Source organism: Hordeum vulgare, chromosome 3H (genome assembly GCF_904849725.1).
Source record: "Hordeum vulgare subsp. vulgare chromosome 3H, MorexV3_pseudomolecules_assembly, whole genome shotgun sequence".
In the NCBI taxonomy this organism is placed as follows: domain Eukaryota; kingdom Viridiplantae; phylum Streptophyta; class Magnoliopsida; order Poales; family Poaceae; genus Hordeum; species Hordeum vulgare.
Window position 1 is genome coordinate 410,652,685 of NC_058520.1, and position 22,932 is coordinate 410,675,616.

The 22,932-nt window shown below is 48.0% G+C and overlaps 1 protein-coding gene across 1 annotated transcript; it reads left to right on the forward strand.

Annotated features, from left to right (window-relative positions):
* Positions 1-2,790: 2,790 nt before the first annotated feature.
* Positions 2,791-7,653, forward strand: LOC123444019 (CASP-like protein 4A3). The gene is made up of 3 exons (XM_045120612.1): positions 2,791-3,749; positions 3,851-3,986; positions 7,181-7,653. The coding sequence occupies exons 1-3, from the start codon at positions 2,869-2,871 to the stop codon at positions 7,370-7,372; spliced, it is 1,209 nt and encodes a 402-aa protein (XP_044976547.1). The 5' UTR covers positions 2,791-2,868; the 3' UTR covers positions 7,373-7,653.
* Positions 7,654-22,932: the final 15,279 nt, after the last annotated feature.

Here is a 22,932-nt window from a genome sequence, read left to right on the forward strand (position 1 = left end):
CTGAGGCCTCTTGGAGGCGCTACTGTCCGCCGCCGCCTTGCCTTTGAGCAGTTGCCCGAAGCAGCATTGTCGAGGACGAGCTTCTATGCAGCGCACTTCATTAAACACAAATGAACAATGTCAATGGAGGTACCACACCAGCAAATAAAAATGTACTACACATATGAACAAGATCAATGGATCAACATACAAAACCGAGCATTCATTCATCCCCACCCACATGCAACATTCACCTCCAATCCTTTCTCTATCACCACCACTTCAACTTCTGAAGCCCTTATTTATCTACCATCACATTTCTCTACATTTTCACCCATCTCTCTCTCCCCCAGCTTAGAGAGCTACACATGTTATGTACATTTTTGTCGTAGCTCCTCTCACCATGCGGTCGTTGCGATGGAGATGACCACCATCGTTCTAGATGATGACAAGGACCAGGAGATGGTGGATGCTGGCAATGCCGAAGCGGTCGAGATGGTGGCCAAGGTTCTTGAGCCTGGCTGCTCTACAATGTCGTTGGAGATCAACGAGTACCAGCGTCAAGGCTACCGCTGCTCCAAGCGTCTCCAAGCCCATCATGCATAGACTAGTTCAGTTGTAGTGGATTTGAAGGGATTTAAGGGGATTGTCATCAATTAACCCCCTTGCTAGTCAAAATCCTTCCTAATCCCCTTATACAAGCCCCAAAATAGCTATAGTCGCCCACCCCAAATTGAAGCCTAAGTCATGCTTGAAGTTTAATCGAGGCCTAAATCATGCTTGAAATTTAATCGATGGGTTGTCGATGCCTACATGACTACATCAATTTGTACGAAGGTTTGGAGATAGGGCTTACCGCGACCGACGGAGCTGTGGTGGAGAAGTGATGAAGTTGGTGTTCGTTGTCCAGAACTTGCCTTCTACGATGGTCGTTACCGGCTATGAGAGAGTCGGGAGAGCGGAGAGTGAGCAATGAGAAAGGGGTAAGGGGATTTATGTTGTCGCATCAGGAAACAACATGATGTCTTCATGCATGTCCCAGCACGTGCATCTACCTGTGCTCGGGCCCGACTCACTCAAAACTGGCGATTTGAGCGTTCCCGGAGAGCTAGGGCGCCTAGCTATGCTCTAGACATCGTGTCATGATAACCAATTTTTTTAATACATGCCTCACTTTGGGCATGTTTGGATGACCACCTGTAGTCGTCCTACCAAATTATTAGCATTAACCCATATGCTAGGCTTATGTTTGGATGCCTTTCAAATTTTGTGTCTTATGAAATATTTTAGTCACCTGACACATTTTATGCCTACAGTTGACAATTCGCTCATGGCTTGGTAGGGCCATGCTCAATCCAAACATCCCCTTGTCTTCATCATCCAAGATATACTTCTCATACTTTATACTTGTCAAATAGTATAGTTTTCTTTTGGGTCTACCTAAAATGAAGTCACTTGTCAAGTCACAAAATCAGTGTCTTTTTTCGTCTACCATTGATTGAATTCGGGTTCGCATATCTGACGAACGTTCGGCATAAAAGATGGCATTTGCGAGCGTTGGTCTGTCTATTTTAGTGTATCTGAAAAAATTGGATGATGATTTTTGCAAAACTGTCATAGCAACTATTTACTTTTAAGTGTGGTAATGCCATCCAATCTGCACCGTAGAACCAGGATCGTGTGATAGTTTAGGTGTTCGCTGGCCGTTGCTTCCTTGTGAATGTTTGCATGTTACTATTTCCCTTGAATTCAGTAGCTCCATTCGTCTGTCTAGTACACCCACTTCGAAGCAAACGATAGGATCATAGTCCCGGTCGAGTCTGGCAAGGATGTAATCGATCATCTCCCTGTCGGTTACTGGACGACCCGCTGCTGCAAGTTTGTCTCCAAGGCTCTTCATCTTGGCGATGAAGGAGTTGCTGGACATATTGCCCTTCTTGGTGTTGGTGATGGCTATCCTCAGATTTGTTATCCGGGATTGTGATTGCACAGCGAGCAAGGTGGTAAGAGCAGTCCACAGATCAAAGGTATTGTCCTTATCGATGACCCGCGCAAGGATTTCCTGGGTGAGAGTGTTCAGCAGGTAGCTCAGAACCTGCTGATCCTTCGATAACCATGGGCCGTACAGAGGATTGGGCTCTATGGCCATGGTTTTGTCCGTCTTGGTAACTTCTACCGTCTTCGGCGGTGCGGCATCGCTGCCATCGAGAAGACTAGTCACTTGCGCGCCTTGTAGTGTCGGCATGACGATGAAAGGATGTCTTTGGGTTTTGTGTTTGCTAGATGATAGGGAAGAGGCTAGCTCTGTATACCATGTAAGATTGGATCGAGGAGGCGTTCCTACTCCCTCATAAGTAAGCCACGTATGTTTATATTGATTGAGGCGATAGCCCTCCCGTAGCGTACAAGAAGAGGCAACGATCGGTTGCGTAGAGAGGGAGGAAAGCTGGGAGAAAGGAGTTTGTTGAAATTAAAATTGATATTATCTCTAACTCTAACAGGGTGGGATTAGAAAAGAAAAAAGTTTCCTTTTTTATAGTAATAGAGAAGTATTGAAAAGCCATCCAATCTTCACGGTAGAATCTAAGATCGTGTAACTGTTTAGGCGTTCGCTCGCAGTAACCATTTCCCTTGGATTCAGTAGCTCCCTTCGTCTTTGCAGTACAGCCACTTCGAACCAAACCAATTTGCAGTCGCCTAAAATTTAGGACAAACGTTTTTCTTTGACACTCGCACCATATGCGTTTTTTTTTTGTTCAAAATAATTTCAGAATTTCTGGACCTCTCGTGCCCTTCAAACTATTGTTGCGTTGCTCTTCAGTCGCCACACTCCCACTTGAGCACGAGCCCACACTGGCACACATCCCACAGCCACCAGGTGCTGCGACCATGGAAAAAGCGAGCAGCTCCTCCATGGCCTCCCCAGTCCGCTCACCGCCACCGGAGCCGGCGACCGAGGCACAACCACCTCCTCCTTCGTCGCCCTCATCACAGCTTCTGGCTGCCGATCCCTCTCTCCTCTCGCCGGATAACCCAACCCCAGCTCCTCCCCTTCCTGCCGCACCTACAATTACTGCTCCGCCGCCGGATGGCGCCGGCGATTCCTCTCCACCGTCGCCTCCCTCGTCCCCAGAGGCTCCAACGCATCCACCACTTTCCACCACCGATCCTTCTCCTCCCCTCCCTCGCGTGAATCAAACATCAGCGCCGCGGCGGGCGCCCCCTCCCCCTCCCGGTCCGGTTCCCGCTCTAGCGCCACCACCTCCACCAACACCGGTGTCTCCGGAAGCTAAACCGGAGCAGGAGGCAGATGAAGCTCCCGGCGAATCGGAGAACATGACGCTAGCTCTTGCGCCGACCCAAAACGAAGCAGTGATGCCGCCGACGCCACAGAAGGACGCGGTCATGGCTGAATCCCCGACCGGATCTCCGCAGAAGGAGTCAGCCCTGACAGTAGCGAAGCTCCTCTCGGCCGAGGACCCCGCGGCAACGGATGCCAAGCCGGTCGTCGACAAGGTAGCACCTGCGGTAGTCACCGAGTCAGTCGCCAGCGGCGGCGGGGGCAGGGGCGGAGGCAAAATCGGAGTGGGCTCCAAGAGATGGCTCCTTAGCGGGGTCCCAGATAAACTACGGCGCTCTGAGCTGAAGAGGGCTGAGCTAGGGTTTAGGGTTTCAGCTGTCGTGTTCTGCTTGATCTCGCTCTCTGTCATGTCGGCTGGCACTACGCCGGGCTGGGCTGGCGACTCCTTCCGCCGCTACAACGAATACAGGTTGCTCTGAACACAAACTCAAAATCACCCAATTTTAGGTAGTATTACAAACATTTGTTGTGCTTGTTCTTGGCGGAAATTGATGTGTCTGTGAAATGCAGGTACACGCTTGCTGCGAGCGTGATGGCTTTTACATACTCGGGGTTCCAATTGGTTGCAGAAGTGCACTACCTTGTCACGGGGAGGCGCATAATTGGAGGCTCCTGGGGCAACTACTTCAATCTCGCCATGGATCAGGCAAGAATGAACAAGCTCCACTTCTGAATGTGTTGTACTCAATTTCATGGTATTTGTGAGGTCTATCTGCTTGTTTGTTTAGTGTACGGTAGCATAACGTACTGTAGCACAATGTTGCAAGTTTGGGCCCCTGATAAGTTGGAAGCCGATTTTGCCAAAACTATAGATTACAAAGTAAAACAAGCTGTCTAGTATAGGGACCATTCATTTATCTGAAATTTGTGCACTCATGCCTTAAAGCTTTATTGATGACAGATGATCTGTAGTCTTCCAATTTCAATCAATTGTCATTGTAGGAGAACCAAATACGAGGAGTTAAGATAATGGTCGGACCTAACCGAACTCCCTAAAAAAAAAATAAACTAATTCTTCCAGCCCTTGTCACATACTCTCTTCGTCTCATAATGTATGTCAAAAAACGTTTTACATTATGGGATGAAGGGAGTACAATTCAAACAATTGCACAGTATTTCATCAATAATTTGAATGATTCAAATTCACCATATGCATCAATTCAACTACAAACATACATATAGTTCATCTGATCTAACCAATTCAAGATTAAAAACATGGATATAGTTCATCCAAAAGCCACCAAATCGATCAAGTTTGATCCAAAAAACCACAACATAGCACGTCTTATGTCGTGGACCAAGCTCTATCAAATGCATACTACACGAATTTAAGTTTTTCCGTGCTCATAACCACAACGAGCACCACTATGTCCACCACCATCATCATCACCACCACGTCCGACCTTCGATTGGGCCAAGATCTCCCCACGGGTGAGTTCCCAATACCTCCTTCCGTGGCATCCATCGGGCTCGGGTTCATGAACATGATAGCATGCTCTTTGCTCTGCTTCTCTTTTGCAAGCCTCTCGTCCTCGAGTGCAATCATGCGCTCCTCCACTCCCACCTTCCTTGCTCCGGCCGTCAACTTTGCTCTCCACTTATCATCCTCCATGGGCTTGAGCTCGTTCCACCTCGCCGCGTTTCCTTCTTTGCGTTCGGCCCCAAAGCTTTCTTGGTCTCAATCATAGCACAAAGCCTCTCTTTGTAGACGTCGACGCCACCATTCTTCTTCCTCTCACTTGGAATCTTTTGCCCATCCAGCCTTTTGTGAGGATTTTCATCCTCCTTGTCACCGGCTTCAACGAATATGCTAATCCATGGCCTCTTTGGTGTGGTTTTGAAGTTCCTTCGGATCCACTTCACATTGTCAACTACTCCCTCCGTCCCATAATATAAGAGCGTTTTTGACACTATTCTAGTATAAAAAATGTTCTTATATTATGGGACAGAGGGAGTAGTTCCTTGTAGCAATGGTGCAATGTGAATGCCTTCCCGCTGCCCTTTTTGTTTCGTTGTTTGTGGCCCATCGTGAGTTGCACCCCACTCGGTGGTGCATGGTTGACTTGATTAACACAACCGAACCATTGGGAATTGTGATGGTGCGAGGTATGATCAAGAAAGTGAGCATTGAGTGCGCGGGAATGCGTGGTCACATTGTTACAATAGTAGTCTTCAGTCCTACTGCAAAACTTATCTTCTGTTTGATCCTTACCTATTGCGGCTTCAGTCGGGACATTCATCCAAGCAAAGCACAAAACAATGTCCTCTTCCTGGCCGTATTTCATTGTCCTTGACCTCTTGGTGCTTGATCGTGTCTCCATGGAATCATCAGCCTCCGCTTCGTGATCCTCCTCGCTTTTTTTGTTCTTGATCATACCTCGGACCATCATAATCTAGATCGTCGAAGCCGAGTATGTGGGGTGCATCCTATTGAGACATGAAAGATGCAACATCATGCTCCTCCACGGTACAGTCAACAACAACAAGCACATCACAAGATTGCTGCTGCAAACCATCACCAATCCTTCGCGAAAAAGAAAAACACATTCTTTTTTACCTCTTAGGCATTGTCGTTGCACACTTGGTTGGCCATGGACCTCAGCCGTGGTTGCGACGACCGGAAGTGCCGGAGGAGGAGGTGATGGGGTGGTCGGAGAAGGGCAACAAAGCACCGAATGGGGACACCTTTCCTTTTCTTCGCCTCCGCCTCGGTGATAGCCTTCCCGGCCCGCTTGCCATCGATCGGAGCACTGGTTGTCCATCTTTGCGGCGGTCTGCACCACGGTCTTCGTGCTGATCCGCTTCCTTGATGCGGGCGGTGACACGTGGGTCGGCTCTGGCGGCTTAGTGCTGGCGGGGTTGCAGACGAGGCTTGCGGTTCCATTCCCGTCGGAATCGGGGCTTCCAGAGGTTGTGGCGGCGACATTTCGCAGCAGTGGCGGGAATAGGAGGCGCCGCGGGCGGGAGTTGGGAGGGGTGGAAATATTTCTGAGAATTGGTTGTGTCCGCTTAAAAATGAGAGAGTTGGCAAGGTTTTGGAACTTAACCGGATAGGAGTTCGGCTAGGTGCGGTTAACTCCTCAAAAGATAATATTTTGAGGAATTAACCCTTTTTTAGGGATCAGCGAGAGATGCCCTTACTTTGTTTACTTTTACTTTCTCTCTTCTCTTTTGGGTTCTCACAGGCTTCTGTTGGGTTTCATCTCTAGCCTACTGTTGCAGCATTTAGAGTTCTAGACCTCGTTTCAAGATATTTGTTGCACTTGTTCTTAAATTTCTGTGTTTAGTCACATGTCAACATTCCATTATGACTTTATGCACAGATTTGAAGTTGTGACATTAGATTAACTAGACGATGCCCCGCGCGTTGCTGCGGGAAACTTGTTAAAAAAATATATGGATAAATCTTACAAAACTGATGTTAATGGAAAAACCATTATAAAATGTCTTGCTTAATTACCTAGAAAAAATTCATGCATGAGGGTATATTTTGCATGAAGAGATTAATGAAAAAAGTAACTTATGACTACATGCATGACTTGATGATGTGGCATTGTTGCATGGAGAGGAAAATTGGGTAGTCGGTTCTAGCTATTTAAGAATAGAAGATTAACAAATACTCCCTCTGTTCCTACTTCCTAAATATAAGTATTTCTAAAGATTTTACTACAAACTAGTTACAGATGTATATAGACATATTTTAGAGTGTAGATTCATTCATTTTGCTCCGTATATAGTTCATAGTGAAATCTCTAGAAAGACTTACATTTAGGAACGGAGGAAGTATAAACTGCAAACAAGTGACTGTATGTAATTACACTACTTGTGCAAATATTGCAGGTATTGGCTTACCTGCTGCTGTCAGCGTCTTCAGCAGCGCTTTCTCGCAATGATGTTTGGGTATCTAGATTTGGTGTGGATCAATTCGCCAAACTTATCAATGCCTCAGGCTCAATGGCGTTCTTAGCTTTCATTGCTCTTGGTCTGAGCTCCATCATCTCTGCACATCGTCTATTCAGCTCAATCTCTTAAACCTGTCGTGTGCATTACTGATGTAAATATAATGATGCTATAGATGTACGTTAGGCATGCCAGCCTTGATTTTCCTTTCTTTGTGGCTTGTCACTTGTGCGACCCTTATTCTCTGCAACTTATGTAGTTATGTTCCTGATTGTGTCGCAACAATACATTGAATTCAAGGCAGGATGTTCGAAAACCGGTGGATGTACCGAGTATACGAGCTTACCAACTGAGGGCCCTATTCTTCTGTAATAAAATGTTATAGAGACATAATAAGGGATTAAAATTTAAAAGGCGTTGTTGGGTGGCCATTGCAGTGCCAATGATACTCCCTCCGTAAACTAATATAAGAACAGTTGGATCACTACTTTAGTGATCTTATATTAGTTTACAGAGGAAGCATGTTCCTGTATCTGGTGAAATTTTCCATGTGATTCCTGTATGTGCTGAAATTGTCCATGTGATTCCTGTATGTGGTGGCATTTTCCATGTGAATCCCGCAAGTTAATACATCTGGTTCTCCACGGGGTGTTGAGCTTACGTGGGTGCATATGATGTTGGTAGAGGCTAGGGTTCTATCAGGTCTTGGACGTAGGTTGTAGGGGTGGAAGTGCGGGCTGCAAGGTTGGGGACACCGGCGCCGGCGGTTGGGCGCCGTCGCGGCGTGAGAGAGAGAGAGGCGGCTAGGGTTTGGGGCTCTCGTCTCCTGAGGGAGACGATAAGAGAATATACTGTTTATTGTCTGCTTAATATCGAAGGGGTACATGTGTTTATATAGGAGGACAGCCTCCACTAAACCCTAGATAACTTGGACTCTAACTTGGACTCTAATATAACTTGGATTCTAAGATAAGTAAGATAACTTGGGCTAAGCTCGTAATTAACCCTGCCCATTGGGCCTCCTCCGTTGGTACGTTGTACCGGTCATAACATCTCTCCCCGCCTTCTCAAACAGCTCGTCCTCGAGCTGAACATCTGGACACTGCTGGCGGAAATCGTCGAGCTTCTCCCAAGTCGCTTCCTCCTCTGGCAGGCCGGTCCACTGTACCAATACATGCCAGACGCCGCGACGCTGCTGCGCCTGCAGCACCTTCGCCACCTGCGCGGAAGCTAGAAGGAGGCGGCCATCCGAAGTAGGAGGAAGGGTCGGCGTCGCTGCAGGAGGGTCCCCGCGGTAGGCCTTCAGTAAGCCGACATGGAAGACGTCGTGGAGGCGAGAACCAGCTGGCAGCTCCAAGCGGTATGCGAGTGTGCCGACACGCTCCAGCACACGAAAGGGACCGGCAGCGAGGTCCCAATTTGCGCTTGGAGCGCGGGTCCAGAGACCGCGTGGTCCTGTGGAGGAGGCGCAGCCACACCCAATCGCCCACCGCGAACTCCACCTCGCGATGATGAGCATCGTAGTACTTCCGAGCCAGCTGCTGTGCTTGGAGAAGACGCTGGCGTGCCTCAACCAGAATGTTGTCGCGGGTGCGGAGTAAGTCGCGTGCCGTCTCGGACCGAGCCCTCCCAAGCTTGTAAGGGAGCATCGCCGGAGGTGGGCGCCCGTAGACCACCTCGAAAGGCGTGGTGCGCAGGGCGGAGTGATAGGAGGTGTTGTAGCAGTACTCCGCCCACGCCAACCAGTCCACCCAAGCTCGTGGACGATCACCAGTAACACAGCGCAGGTACATGGCGATCACCTTGTTGACCACCTCGGATTGGCCGTCTGTCTGAGGGTGGAACGCCGTGCTCATGCGGAGCTTCACGCCCGCTAGTCGAAAGAGATCCCGCCAGACATGTCCCGTGAACACGGGATCACGATCGCTGACGATGGACGACGGAAAACCGTGGAGGCGGACGATGCCGTCGAAGAAGGCCCGCGCCACGGAGGCGGCTGTATATGGATGACCCAGGGCGATGAAGTGCGCGTACTTGGAGAAGCGGTCAACCACCGTGAGGATGACGGACTTGCCGCCCACCTTGGGAAGGCCCTCGATGAAGTCCATGGAAATATCCACCCACACCTGGGAGGGTACGTCCAGCGGCTGCAGTAGACCCGCTGGTCGTAGTGTCTCCGTCTTCTTCCGCTGGCACGTCACGCACGACCGCACCCAGTCGCGGACCATCGCCCCATCACCGGGGATGTAAAAATCAGCACGGAGACGATGGAGAGTCTTCTGCACGCCCTCGTGCCCTGTAGAGTGCGCCAAGGTCAGGACCTGGTGGCGCAGGTCGCCATGGTCGGGCACGAAGATGCGGCGGCCATGTAGGAGCAACCCCTCATCCAAGCGCCAGGGCGCGTCCAGCTCGCCGGCGTCAAGGCGCTGGCGCAGGCCCTGGGCCTCCACGGCCGTCGAAGTTGCCCGGCGAATGTCGTCGATGAAGGCGAAAGATGGCCCGGAGAGAATGCACATGATAGTGCCAGCCATGGCGTCCACGACATCCTCAGTGTCGCGGCGGGACAAGGCGTCGGCGACCGTGTTGAGACGGCCGGGGCGGTACTCAACGGTGAAGTCGAAGCCAAAGAGCTTGCTGATCCACTGGTGTTGCGGAACTGTGGAGAGGTGCTGGTCCAGCAAGAACTTGAGGCTGTAGTGGTCCGTGCGCACACGGAATGACCGGCCCCAAAGATAAGGCCGCCAGTGGCGCACCGCCTGAACCAGCCCAATAAGCTCACGCTCGTAGGCCGCGAGCTTGTGATGGCGAGCGGCGAAGGGGCGGCTGAAGAAGGCGAGCGGTCCCTCGCCCTGGTGGAGGACGGCGCCGAAGCCGATGCCAGAGGCGTCGCAGTCCACCATGAACGGCATATCAAAGTCCAGCATCTGGAGGACGGGTCCCGTCGTGAGCGCCCGCTGGAGAGCCTCGAATGCCGTAGTCGCCTCCTCATCCCAGGAGAAGGCGTCGCGTCGAAGGAGACGCGTCAGTGGCGCGGCGATGAGGCCGAAGTCCCGGATGTACTTCCGGTAGTAGCCGGGGAGGCCCAAGAAGCCGCGGAGCGCCCGCGGTGACCGCGGGATCGGCCACGCGGCGACGGCGGTGACCTTGTCCGCGTCCATCGCTACCCCGTCCGCCGAGATGACGTGCCCCAGGTACACGACGGAGGTCGTGCCGAACGAGCACTTCGAGCACTTGAGGTGAAGACGATGCGCTCGAAGCTCGTTGAAGATGATGGCCACGTGTTGTAGGTACTCCGCCCAAGATGCACTTTAGATGAGAATGTCATCAAAGAAAACAAGCACAAAGCGGCGCAAGTATGGGCTGAGCACGTCATTCATCAGGGCCTGGAAGGTCGCCGGCGCGTTGGAGAGGTCGAACGACATCACCAGGAACTCGAAGTGGCCATGGTGAGTGCGGAACGCCGTCTTCTCGATGTCGTCAGGGTGCATGCGCACCTGATGGTAGCCCGAGCGAAGGTCGAGCTTGGTGAAGAAGCGTGCTCCATGTAGGTCGTCCAAGAGCTCATCCACGACGGGGATGGGGAACTTGTCCTTGGACGTCAGGGCGTTGAGGGCGCGATAGTCGATGCAGAAGCGCCATGTGCCGTCGGGCTTGCGCACAAGGAGCACCGGGGCGGAGAACAGCGATGTCGAAATCCGGATGATGCCCTGTGCGAGCATGACCGCCACCTGACGCTCGAGCTCATCTTTCTGCAGCTGAGGGTACCGGTACGGACGCACGGCTACAGGTGTTGTGTCCGGTAGCAGGTGGATGCGGTGGTCACAGGGCCGCGCGGGAGGGAGGCCGTGTGGCTCGTCGAAGATGTCGCTATGCTGCTGCAGGAGGTCGGCCAGGAGGGGATGCGCCTCGTCCAGTGCGGCCGCCATCAATTGGAGCTGTGGAGTCACGGCGCCGGAGCCGCCGATGCCTGTCCACTGAACGCGACGGCCGCCCTCGCGCCAGAAGATGAGGGACAACACATCGAGGTCCCAAAGGATGGGGCCGAGAGTGGACAGGAAGTCGATGCCGAGGATGAATGTCACGCCCAAGATGCGACCCTATCCTCAATTTGGCACGAAGGCCTCGTCAAGGATAGAAGCGCATCTCGTCGTGTCGCAAGAATGGATATCGTTACAAGTACATGTACTGAAAAGAAGAGATATATACACAGAATTGGCTTACACTCGCCACAAGCTACATCAGAGTCACTTCAGTACATTACATAATCATCAAGGGTAAGAGCAGGGTCCGGCTACGGACGAAAACACACGAGAAAAGAAAGAACGACGTCCATCCTTGCTATCCCAGGCTGCCGGCCTGGAACCCATCCTAGATCGATGAAGAAGAAGAAGAAGAAGAAGAAGCAACTCCAAATGAACAATCAACGCGCTCGCGTCAAGTAACCTTTATCTGTACCTGCAACTGGTGTTGTAGTAATCTGTGAGCCACACGGGACTCAGCAATCTCATTTCCAAAGGTATCAAGACTAGCAAAGCTTAATGGGTGAGGTATGGTTAGGTGGTGAGGCCGCAACAGCGACTAAGCATATATTTGGTGGCTAAACTTACGAGTACAAGAAATAAGAGGGGGAAGATCTACGCATAACAGACGTGAACTACTCACGATCAAATGAATGATCCTGACACCTACCTACGTCAGACATAACCCCACCGTGTCCTCGATCGGAGAAGGAACTCACGAAAGAGACAGTCACGGTTATGCACACAATTGGCAAGTTTTAATTTAAGTTAACTTCAAGTTATCTAGAACCAGTGTTAAACAAAGTTTCCACGTTGCCACATAACCGCGGGCATGGCTTTCCGAAAGATTTAACCCTGCACGGGTGCTCCAACTAGTCCATCACAAATTACCACAAGCCGCATAGAAATCCTCAATCACGAAGCTCGCGATCTCGTCGGATTCCCTAGTGGAAAACCTCAACTCTGAAATTACCCAAAGCATCACCGGAATCCCGATGCACAAGATATCTCGTCAAAGGTAAAACTAATCCAGCAAGGCCGCCCGGCGTGTCGACGATCCCGATAGGAGCCGCGTATCTCGTTCTCAGGACACGACGGATAAGCACAGGGTGTGGTGGCCTGCTAGAAATCTCCCGAGTTGCCCCGGGTTGGCCCCGCAAACCGCTCTAGTTTGGACCAGCACCAACAACACTGGCCCCCCTGTATTATGTAGAATTACTCCTCGGGTAGCGCTAACTCCCTATGCATTTCAAATTAACAGAATTATTATGTTGGGCAAATAGTACCAATGTTGGGCCTTGCCAGACCAGCTTTAATCTAAAACGAATTATCAAGGGGGTCCCCATAACAACCCCGATCGTGTTAGGAGCGCTCAATTATGGAACATAACACCGGTAGCCGAAACTAAGGGGGCAAAGGTGGAACAAAACACCAGGCTAGAAAGGCCGAGCCTTCCACCTTTTACCAAGTATATAGGTGCATTAAATTAAATAGCATTTAATATGGTGATATAACAAGGAACCCATGCTTTCACATGGAAGCAACTGCACCTGCAACTAGCAACGCTAACAACATGGTTAAGCAAGCGGTAACATAGCCAATCAGTGGTTTGCTAGGTCGAACAGGTTGAAGGTTATCATGGCATTGTTGAGAGGCTGGTATTTAACATGTGGTAGGCAACGAGACATAATCGATAGAAGCGGTAAAACTAGCATGGCAATGATAGTAATGGTATCTGGGGAAATGGTCATCTTGCCTGAGATCCCGCTTGGAAGAAGAATGCCTCCGTGAAGCAGACGAACCGACGTAGTCGAACGGGTCCTCACAATCAGACACGCTGCGGAACTCTATTGAGACGAAGCAAACCGGAAACACAAATCAACACACGGAATTCACCACACGATGCACAAGACAAAAGATGCATGAGCAGCTGAATACATGCAAGTCACGGCATGACAATTCACACAACCAAACACTACACATTAAGTGAAGTTCAATATGCAACGAGTTGCATATTGACGAAACTCCACATATGAATTATTTAGTTCACTCCCGGTTATTTACACGGCAATATTAATGTTGTCACACATGCAAGAGGTGAAACGGAAGTTAAACTACCTATCTAGACATTTTAAATGAGGTCGGAAATAACATATAGCATCTCCGAGACGACCTCACATGTTAATTTACAATTCTGTCCAGATCTGAACTAATGCATTTAATTAGTTGTTAAACAGAAAAACAAATAGGTTCATGTGATTCTACGCGTCAAGGCGAGCAATCTACACATAAAGAATATCTCCAACGGAGCTACGGATCAAAAGTTACAAGCACCGCAAGATATGATGGCATGAATGCAATATGTGTGCAGCGACGGTCACGAGCACTTCAAAACACCCAAACAGCAAGAGAAAATGAAACTACACGAGATTCTAATCAGGTTCCATGTAGGGCACGATCAAATCTGAGCCACGGTTCAAAAACTACGAGCAAAACAAGAACTGACTACAACCTGCCAAAATCAGCCACATAGCATTTTCTACACCCCACAACTACGGGCTACACAACTCCGATAAACTCAAGCAAGGCATGGCACGAAAGAGGGCAAGAAGCACTACTAAGAACAACTAACAACAACTAGCATGGCATCAAGGATCACTAGGAAAAGAAGACACAACATGGCATCGCACACACGATTTCAGACTTAGTGAAAATAACACCTCGTGAAAGTGCAGTTTTCAGTCTGAAGGCATATCGACAGCAGCAAAACCAATAGCTACAGGACTTCAAATGGCATGAAACTTTACAGCATGCTAGAGAAACACAGGGGGTACAACTAACTCCATTGGGCCAACCTCAAGAGAGCTACAGATCACAAGATGCAAGCAAGACAAGACAGCAACAAAATATAACAGATTCCAGACTTAGAAATATTTCAGCTCCTCCAAATCATCACTATTTCTAGCAACTTGAGGGCAATCAAAACACACCTAAACATGCATTTCTATTGCAACTAAAAATACCAAGGGCTAGCCTAAACACCCAAGAACAACTCCCTAATTGACAACTCCGTCAAACGACGCACGGAATAAATCCTACGAATTAAACAAAAGGGTAACATAGCAAAAATCTCGCGAACTAACTTCCTCAAAAGCTAAAACTAATTGCACAGAAAAATCTCATGGATTTTTCTACCCCGGAAACATATAAAATATGTGGGGTTGCACAAAAATTAAAGCCACACATAAATGCGGGAAAAATAACCTATATACGGGAAAATAAACTAGAGGCAAATCCCTACACGTAAAAATACAATTGACCGCTCTAAAATACATGCAAAAATGATTCCTAAAACGTGGACATTTAATCTACGGTATACGGACAGTCCGGACACACACGAGAAATAACTACGGAACGGATCCTATTGAAACAACACGCAAAACGATGCATTAGGCACTTCAAACTACCTCAAATAATTATGCAAGTTGGATAATCGTATTCTACGCGAAATTCTACGCCAAAACCATATACAATACCTCGCGATGCCATACACGGTTAATTAACTACGGTCGATTTAATATACGTGGGCCGAACAGGAGGCACAGATTAGCAAAGAAGCGCCCAGGGCGAGGAATTGAAGGCTCACCTTGGGGAGGCCTCGGGCCGGTGGTCGGTGGAGCTGGGCCGGGAGGTGAGGGTAGGCCGAGCTGGGCCGAGGCGGCGCTGGCGCGGGAGGCCGGCCCACGTGGTGCTGGCGAGCGCTGCGCCTGAGGTCGTCGTCCTCCTCTGCTCCCGATCAGGGCAGGAGGCGGCGCGGCCCAGGGACCTGGCGCGGGGGCTCGCGCCGGTGAGGGAGGCCAGATCCGGCCGGCCTTGAGCGGATCCGGGCACCGGGGACCCGTTCCCGGCGGCGGGGACGGCGGGCACAAGGCGGCCGGCGCTCAGACGGCGGCGCAAGGAGCTGCTCGGTCCGGCGGCTCGCGGTTGCAGGCCTCGGGAACTTCGGGCAGGAGTGGCGGGGCTCGACGGGAGTAGGGACTCCGGCAGGCGGCCCTGGCAGAGGACGGCGCGGGGCTCTGGCGAGGTGCCGGCGACGGAGGGACGAGCCCCGGCGGCGAGGAGGCACGGGATGTTGCGAGGAGGAGCAGCGGGGAGGCGGCGCGCAGATGGGCCTCGGGCGGGCCGCGCGCGGGCTCGGGTGGGCCCGGCGACTGGGGGAGGAGAGAGAGGTGGGAAAATTAGGGTTAGGGGTAGGTGGGCGCGGAAAACAAGGAGGGATAAACAAGGAGGGATTTCAGGGAGGCTGTCTAAAATAAGCACGAGGTCTATAAATAGACAAACGAGGGGGCTAGGTTAGCCGGAATTTCGTTCCAGATCCAACCGCGGGGTCGGATTCGATTGATTTCGAACGCAGGAATGGGTACGCGGCCGTGTAGAGGGGATACCCGGAGACGAGAGGGAGAACGGGCGGCACGACAACAATTTTTAAAAAACCGATGACCGTCCAACGGTAGACCGAATACGGTGCCGCTACGGTCGACCGTTCGGGTACCAGACGGACTCCGATCGCGACGAAATTCGACAGGCGGCCTAGCTAGAACTAATTACGACCGCATGCCAAGTTCCACCCCGATCAGAGAAAGTTTTACGCACACTGTTTTAAAAACAGGGATTTGACGATGCCGCGGGCGCCTGCGTGTGCGGTCGGACTCAGAACGGACAACGACGAGAACCGGCAACTACTAACGGATGCAAGTTTTTGAAAACGGGCGGCAACGGGATGCCGATGCAATGCTGATTGATGCGCATGATGCGATGATGATGCGACAAAAGAAAAATAGACACACGACGAAAACGGAAAGAAGGGGGAATCGTCTGGAACGTCGGCATCGGGCTGTCACAACTCTCCTACACTATAAGAGGATCTCGCCCCGAGATCCAAGAATGAAAGGGGGAAGAGGATGAGGAAGAACAAGAGGTACAAACTTAGTCGCTTCTTTGACAAACGAGTGAAACCAACGATCCTTGAAGGTTGCAAAGAGATGAGGAATGATATGAGAAAGAAGCAAGAATTCACGGAAAATTTCGGCAGCACTTCGGTAGGAAAATGGGACAAAAAATTTGATAAGAAGAGAGAATTAGACAATATTCATAACAAACAACTAAATAGAGCAAGGGAACACCATGATCTTGATAAAACAACAAGATTGACCCAAATGAGCAACATCACAATGCCTCCGGAACAATAGAATATGAACTAGCTCAAGCGGAAGAAGAGAATGAAGAAAAGAATGACAACTACCATCACAATAGAATAGAAGAGCCCCCGGTCATAGAATTGACGTAGTGGTTAGAAAACCAACAACGAAAAAAACAAGATAGTAGTGGGCTTATGGAAATCATCTCAACAAATATGAGGTGACAAACAACCACTAAAAGAAACAAGGATAGATTGGGAGAAACAAGATATGAACAAACTTACACCAAGAGGATACATTGGGAACTTGGATTAATGACAAGCACCATGATAGCGTAATCCATAGGAAAAGCTTTAGGTGAAATCCAAACCAAGATAGCTCAAATGAAGAAATCATGGGTTGAAAATATCTCATGATCATAGAATTGGTGGGTTTAATTATCTCATTCTTGAAAGGAAAACTCTTCGAGGCTCCTACACTAACAAGAGTGCTATAATACCACGTGAAAGGATAAAGGAAGAACAAATTCACTTGGAAATGCGAGAGAAGAAAACTTGAGGTTCTCCAACAGAATCTTGAAGAACACTTGAGAATGAATCACATCCTTAAAGAACCACCATGACGAACCAACGTACCAAAAGGAAGACGCAAGATGTGAAGGATGAAAGAATAAGATTGAAGCCTTGCAAAGGCTTCGATGAAGCTTCACGAAGAGATACTTGAGAAAACTTGGAACTCTGAAAAAAAAGATAATAACACTTGAGAAAAAGGAATTGACATAATGAGCCACTCCGGAAGAAGAATTGAAATCTCTTGGAAGAAGGAAGAACAAGAATAAGAATTATGTTATGGTTATCCTTCATCAAGTTAAATTGATGACAAGCAACGAATTTAGCATACAGCTTATTCCTCTTGATAGAATCATGAAGAGAGAGAGAGATAAGCACCACTTGAAGCATAATTGAAGGAAGCACTGGTAAGAATTCACAATTGAATGGGAAAACCAAGAATTAATGGAGATACATGAGAATGATGAGATCATAAGCCACCTGAGAGAAAACTTGAACAAGGCACCAGAATAATTGAGAGACAAACGAAGAGAAAACAATGGAGAAGAATTGAGGATGAAAGCTGAAAGCTGAGAACGAAGAATCTTCAGAAATGATGGCCTTCGGAGAAACGAGAAATAAAACAACTCAGAAATGCACCGGATAGCAAGAAAGGAATTACTCATGATTGAAAACAAATTCAAGATGATAGCACGAAGCTGAGATGACAATCTTCACAAGAATGGAAAAAGACTGAGAGAAACACTCCTTCGAATTTGCAAGCTAAGAATGATGACGAGGAACAACGCCAAGAATAGCTGAGACCTCCGGAATAAAGAAGAATGCAAGATTGAGCCAAATATGAGAATTAACTCCAATTGATCTTGAAGAATGAATATGACTGATGAAAATCATACTTACGTCATAGTTGAAAAGAATTAAAGATCTCCGGATGATTAAAAGATCTAGACAAGATCGTGGGAAAACCTGTGGGTTATGGGCCCACTCAAAGAAACCACCGTTAGAAAAGATTGCTTAGAAGAGAGATATTGCACCGGTATAAGAGAACTAGATGAGGTTAGCACCTCGAAATAATTAAAAGAATTGAAAACAAGAAACTACTGAAATATCTTTAACACTCCGGATAGAAAAGAGAGGAATGAATAACAAGAAGACTGATAAGAATTTCCAACATGGGAAAGAATTACAAGGACGAAAAGGATATGATGACACGGACAACTAAATTGAATTCACCGGAAAAGATGACAAGAATGAATAAAGATGAACATGAAGCTCCTGAGAATCTTCACGATGAATCACCGGGTAAGAGAGAAAAGAACAGACAGCGGAAGCACCATGAAAAGAAAACTCTTGGATGAAAATCCAATCACTGAAGAAAAGGGTGGGAGGGCGGGAAAAACAAAGATAACTTGGGACAGATGAGATGAACTCCGGAATAAAATGAGAGAACGATCTTGCAAAAATTGGAGAGGATTGAATCCACTTGAAGAGAAACACACTGGTTGGAAAAGAATTGATACGATGACTCCGGTTGACAAGAACTGATAAGACAACTGATTGAGGAAAGAATTTGCATTCACATAAAAATATGAGAACACAGATTAGGAAAGATCTGAATTCACCACTTGACATCGAAGCAACTTGAATTACCATAATCAACAACACAAAGGATGTGGCTTACGAAACAAGCCAGAACAAACTCATGAGAAAGATTTCGTCCGATATTTTCGTGGACAGGATCGCACGGGCATGATTTTACAGTAGCCATCAAGTGCAAGGTAGTGCACCCGACATACGAAGCGTCCCCGAGTCGTAGCAAGCTACAAGGACTCTTTAAGACACAACGTGTACCGCTGTAAGTCGACCGTGAACAAACGAATCCACTAGATGTCGAACTCCAACCTAACATCATGCATTTGTTAGAAGATTGTCCTATAAGCAACTACTTGAATCCCCACCTATGAATTCCCGAAATTTCTGGTCATGCAATATGGTGCACGGATACAAGGAGTAATATCACTCAACTCCTATACTAACCCGTCACCTGTATCACATCCGTCAACACACAACCAGAATCTCGGACCTTCATCTACAACAGACCCTCGTGATCACAACGATACAAAGTATGGCAGTACTCCCGAACAATCTGCACCAGTACTGGGGACATCGGGGTTATCTCGCCACTACTAGTATTGAAGCAATTACGAACATCCTTCGTTCTGAGATACTAAGAAATCTAAATGATAACGATGTGCTCAAGAATCCCCTAGAGCTCCACTCCCCTGAGACTTAGAGTAGATAGGAGGCACCAAGACAGAACTCCGTCACATCGGCATCATATAGATTCCAAAAATATCCGCGTGATCCTAAAAAAAATTTGAGTGAGAAGAGGAGTAGAATTAAATTATTACGTCAAGATTCCTCACGAGAGCATAGAAGAGGAGAAAAAGAATCCTACTCTCCGATATATAACTAGACTCAAAGTAGTTTTTCACTAGACTCGACTCGGCCAAGTTCGATCAATCAAGGGGGCTCCTAGGTCGGTACGGCTCTGGTACCAACTTGTCACGCCCAAGATGCGACCCTATCCTCAATTTGGCACGAAGGCCTCGTCAGGGATAGAAGCGCATCTCGTCGTGTCGCAAGAATGGATATCGTTACAAGTACATGTACTGAAAAGAAGAGATATATACACAGAATTGGCTTACACTCGCCACAAGCTACATCAGAGTCACTTCAGTACATTACATAATCATCAAGGGTAAGAGCAGGGTCCGACTACGGACGAAAACAAACGAGAAAAGAAAGAACGACGTCCATCCTTGCTATCCCAGGCTGCCGGCCTGGAACCCATCCTAGATCGATGAAGAAGAAGAAGAAGCAACTCCAAATGAACAATCAACGCGCTCGCGTCAAGTAACCTTTATCTGTACCTGCAACTGGTGTTGTAGTAATCTGTGAGCCATAGGGGACTCAACAATCTCATTTCCAAAGGTATCAAGACTAGCAAAGCTTAATGGGTGAGGTATGGTTAGGTGGTGAGGCCGCAACAGCGACTAAGCATATATTTGGTGGCTAAACTTACGAGTACAAGAAATAAGAGGGGGAAGATCTACGCATAACGGACATGAACTACTGACGATCAAATGAATGATCCTGACACCTACCTACGTCAGACATAACCCCATCGTGTCCTTGATCGGAGAAGGAACTCACGAAAGAGACAGTCATGGTTACACACACAGTTAGCAAGTTTTAATTAAGTTAACTTCAAGTTATCTAGAACCAGTGTTAAACAAAGTTTCCATGTTGCCACATAACTGCGGGTACGGCTTTCCGAAAGATTTAACCCTGCAGGGGTGCTCCAACTAGTCCATCACAAATTACCACAAGCCGCATAGAAATCCTCAATCACGAAGCTCGCGATCTCGTCGGATTCCCTAGTGGAAAACCTCAACTCTGAGATTACCCAAAGCATCACCGGAATCCCGATGCACAAGATATCTCGTCAAAGGTAAAACTAATCCAGCAAGGCCGCCCGGCGTGTCGACGATCCCGATAGGAGCCGCGTATCTCGTTCTCAGGACACGACGGATAAGCACAGCATGCGATGGCCTGATAGAAATCTCCCGAGTTGCCCCGGGTTGGCCCCGCAAACGGCTCTAGTTTGGACCAGCACCAACAGCACTGGCCCCCCTGTATTATGTAGAATTACTCCTCGGATAGCGCTAACTCCCTATGCATTTCAAATTAACAGAATTATTATGTTGGGCAAATAGTACCAATGTTGGGCCTTGCCAGACCAGCTTTAATCTAAAACGAATTATCAAGGGGGTCCCCATAACAACCCCGATTGTGTTAGGAGCGCTCAATTATGGAACATAACACCGGTAGCCGAAACTAAGGGGGCAAAGGTGGAACAAAACACCAGGCTAGAAAGGTCGAGCCTTCCACCTTTTACCAAGTATATAGGTGCATTAAATTAAATAGAATTTAATATGGCGATATAACAAGGAACCCATGCTTTCACATGCAAGTCACAGCATGACAATTCACACAACCAAACACTACACATTAAGTGAAGTTCAATGTGCAACGAGTTGCATATTGACGAAACTCCACATATGAATTATTTAGTTGACTCCCGGTTATTTACACGGCAATATTAATGTTGTCACACATGCAGGAGGTGAAGCGGAAGTTAAACTACCTATCTAGATATTTTAAATGAGGTCGGAAATGACATATAGCATCTCCGAGACGACCTCACATGTTAAATTACAATTCTGTCCAGATCTGAACTAATGCATTTAATTAGTTGTTAAACAGAAAAACAAATAGGTTCACGTGATTCTACGCGTGAAGGCAAGCAATCTACACATAAAGAACATCTCCAACGGAGCTACAGATCAAAAGTTACAAGCACCGCAAGATATGATGGCATGAATGCAATATGTGTGCAGCGACGGTCACGAGCACTTCAAAACACCCAATGAGCAAGAGAAAATGAAACTATACGAGATTCTAAGCAGGTTTCATGTAGGACACGATCAAATCGGAGCTACGGTTCAAAAACTACGAGCAAAACAAGAACTGACTACAACCTGCCAAAATCAGCCACATAGCATTTTCTACACCCCACAACTACGGGCTACACAACTCCGATAAACTCAAGCAAGGCATGGCACGAAAGAGGGCAAGAAGCACTACTACAAACAACTAACAACAACTAGCATGGCATCAAGGATCACTAGGAAAAGAAGACACAACATGGCATCGCACACACGATTTCAGACTTAGTGAAAATAACACCTCGTGAAAGTGCAGTTTTCAGTCTGAAGGCATATTGACAGCAGAAAAACCAATAGCTACAGGACTCCAAATGGCATGAAACTTTACAGCATGCTAGAGAAACACAAGGGGTACAACTAACTCCATTGGACCAACCTCAAGAGAGCTACAGATCACAAGATGCAAGCAAGACAAGACAGCAACAAAATATAACAGATTCCAGACTTAGAAATATTTCAGCTCCTCCAAATCAGCACTATTTCTAGCAACTTGAGGGCAATCAAAACACACCTAAACATGCATTTCTATTGCAACTAAAAATACCAGGGGCTAGCCTAAACACCCAAGAATAACTCCCTAGTTGACAACTCCGTCAAACGACGCACGGAATAAATCCTACGAATTAAACAAAAGGGCAACACAGCAAAAATCTCGCGAACTAACTTCCTCAAAAGCTAAAACTAATTGCACACCCTGGAAACATATAAAATATGTGGGGTTGCACAACAAATTAAAGCCACACATAAATGCGGGAAAAATAACCTATATACGGGAAAATAAACTAGAGGCAAATCCCTACACGTAAAAATACAATTGACCGCTCTAAAATACATGCAAAAATGATTCCTAAAACATGGACATTTAATCTACGGCATACGGGCAGTCCGGACACACATGAGAAATAACTACGGAACGGATCCTATTGAAACAGCACGCAAAACGATGCATTAGGCACTTCAAACTACCTCAAATAATTATGCAAGTTGGATAATCATATTCTACGCGAAATTTTACGCCAAAACCATATACAATACCTCGCGATCCGATACACGGTTAATTAACTACGTCTGATTTAATATACATGTATCTACTGGAATTTACATAATTCCTAAAACAACCTAAAGCACTAATGGGTCGAAGGGGAGGCACAGATTAGCAAAGAAGCGCCCATGACGAGGAATTGAAGGCTCACCTTGGGGAGGCCTCGGGCCGGTGGTCGGTGGAGCTGGGCCGGGAGGCGAGGGTAGACCGAGCTGGGCCGAGGCGGCGCTGGCACGGGAGGCCGGCCCACGTGGTGCTGGCGAGCGCTGCGCCTGGGGTCGTCGTCCTCCTCT

Bases quoted from the DNA above. Each gene is read 5' to 3' on its own strand.
- LOC123444019 (XM_045120612.1), top strand. From the start codon at position 2,869: ATGGAAAAAGCGAGCAGCTCCTCCATGGCCTCCCCAGTCCGCTCACCG. The intron at 3,750-3,850 runs GTTGCTCTGAAC...TGTGAAATGCAG, and splicing joins CGCCGCTACAACGAATACAG to GTACACGCTTGCTGCGAGCG. The intron at 3,987-7,180 runs GCAAGAATGAAC...CAAATATTGCAG, and splicing joins TCAATCTCGCCATGGATCAG to GTATTGGCTTACCTGCTGCT.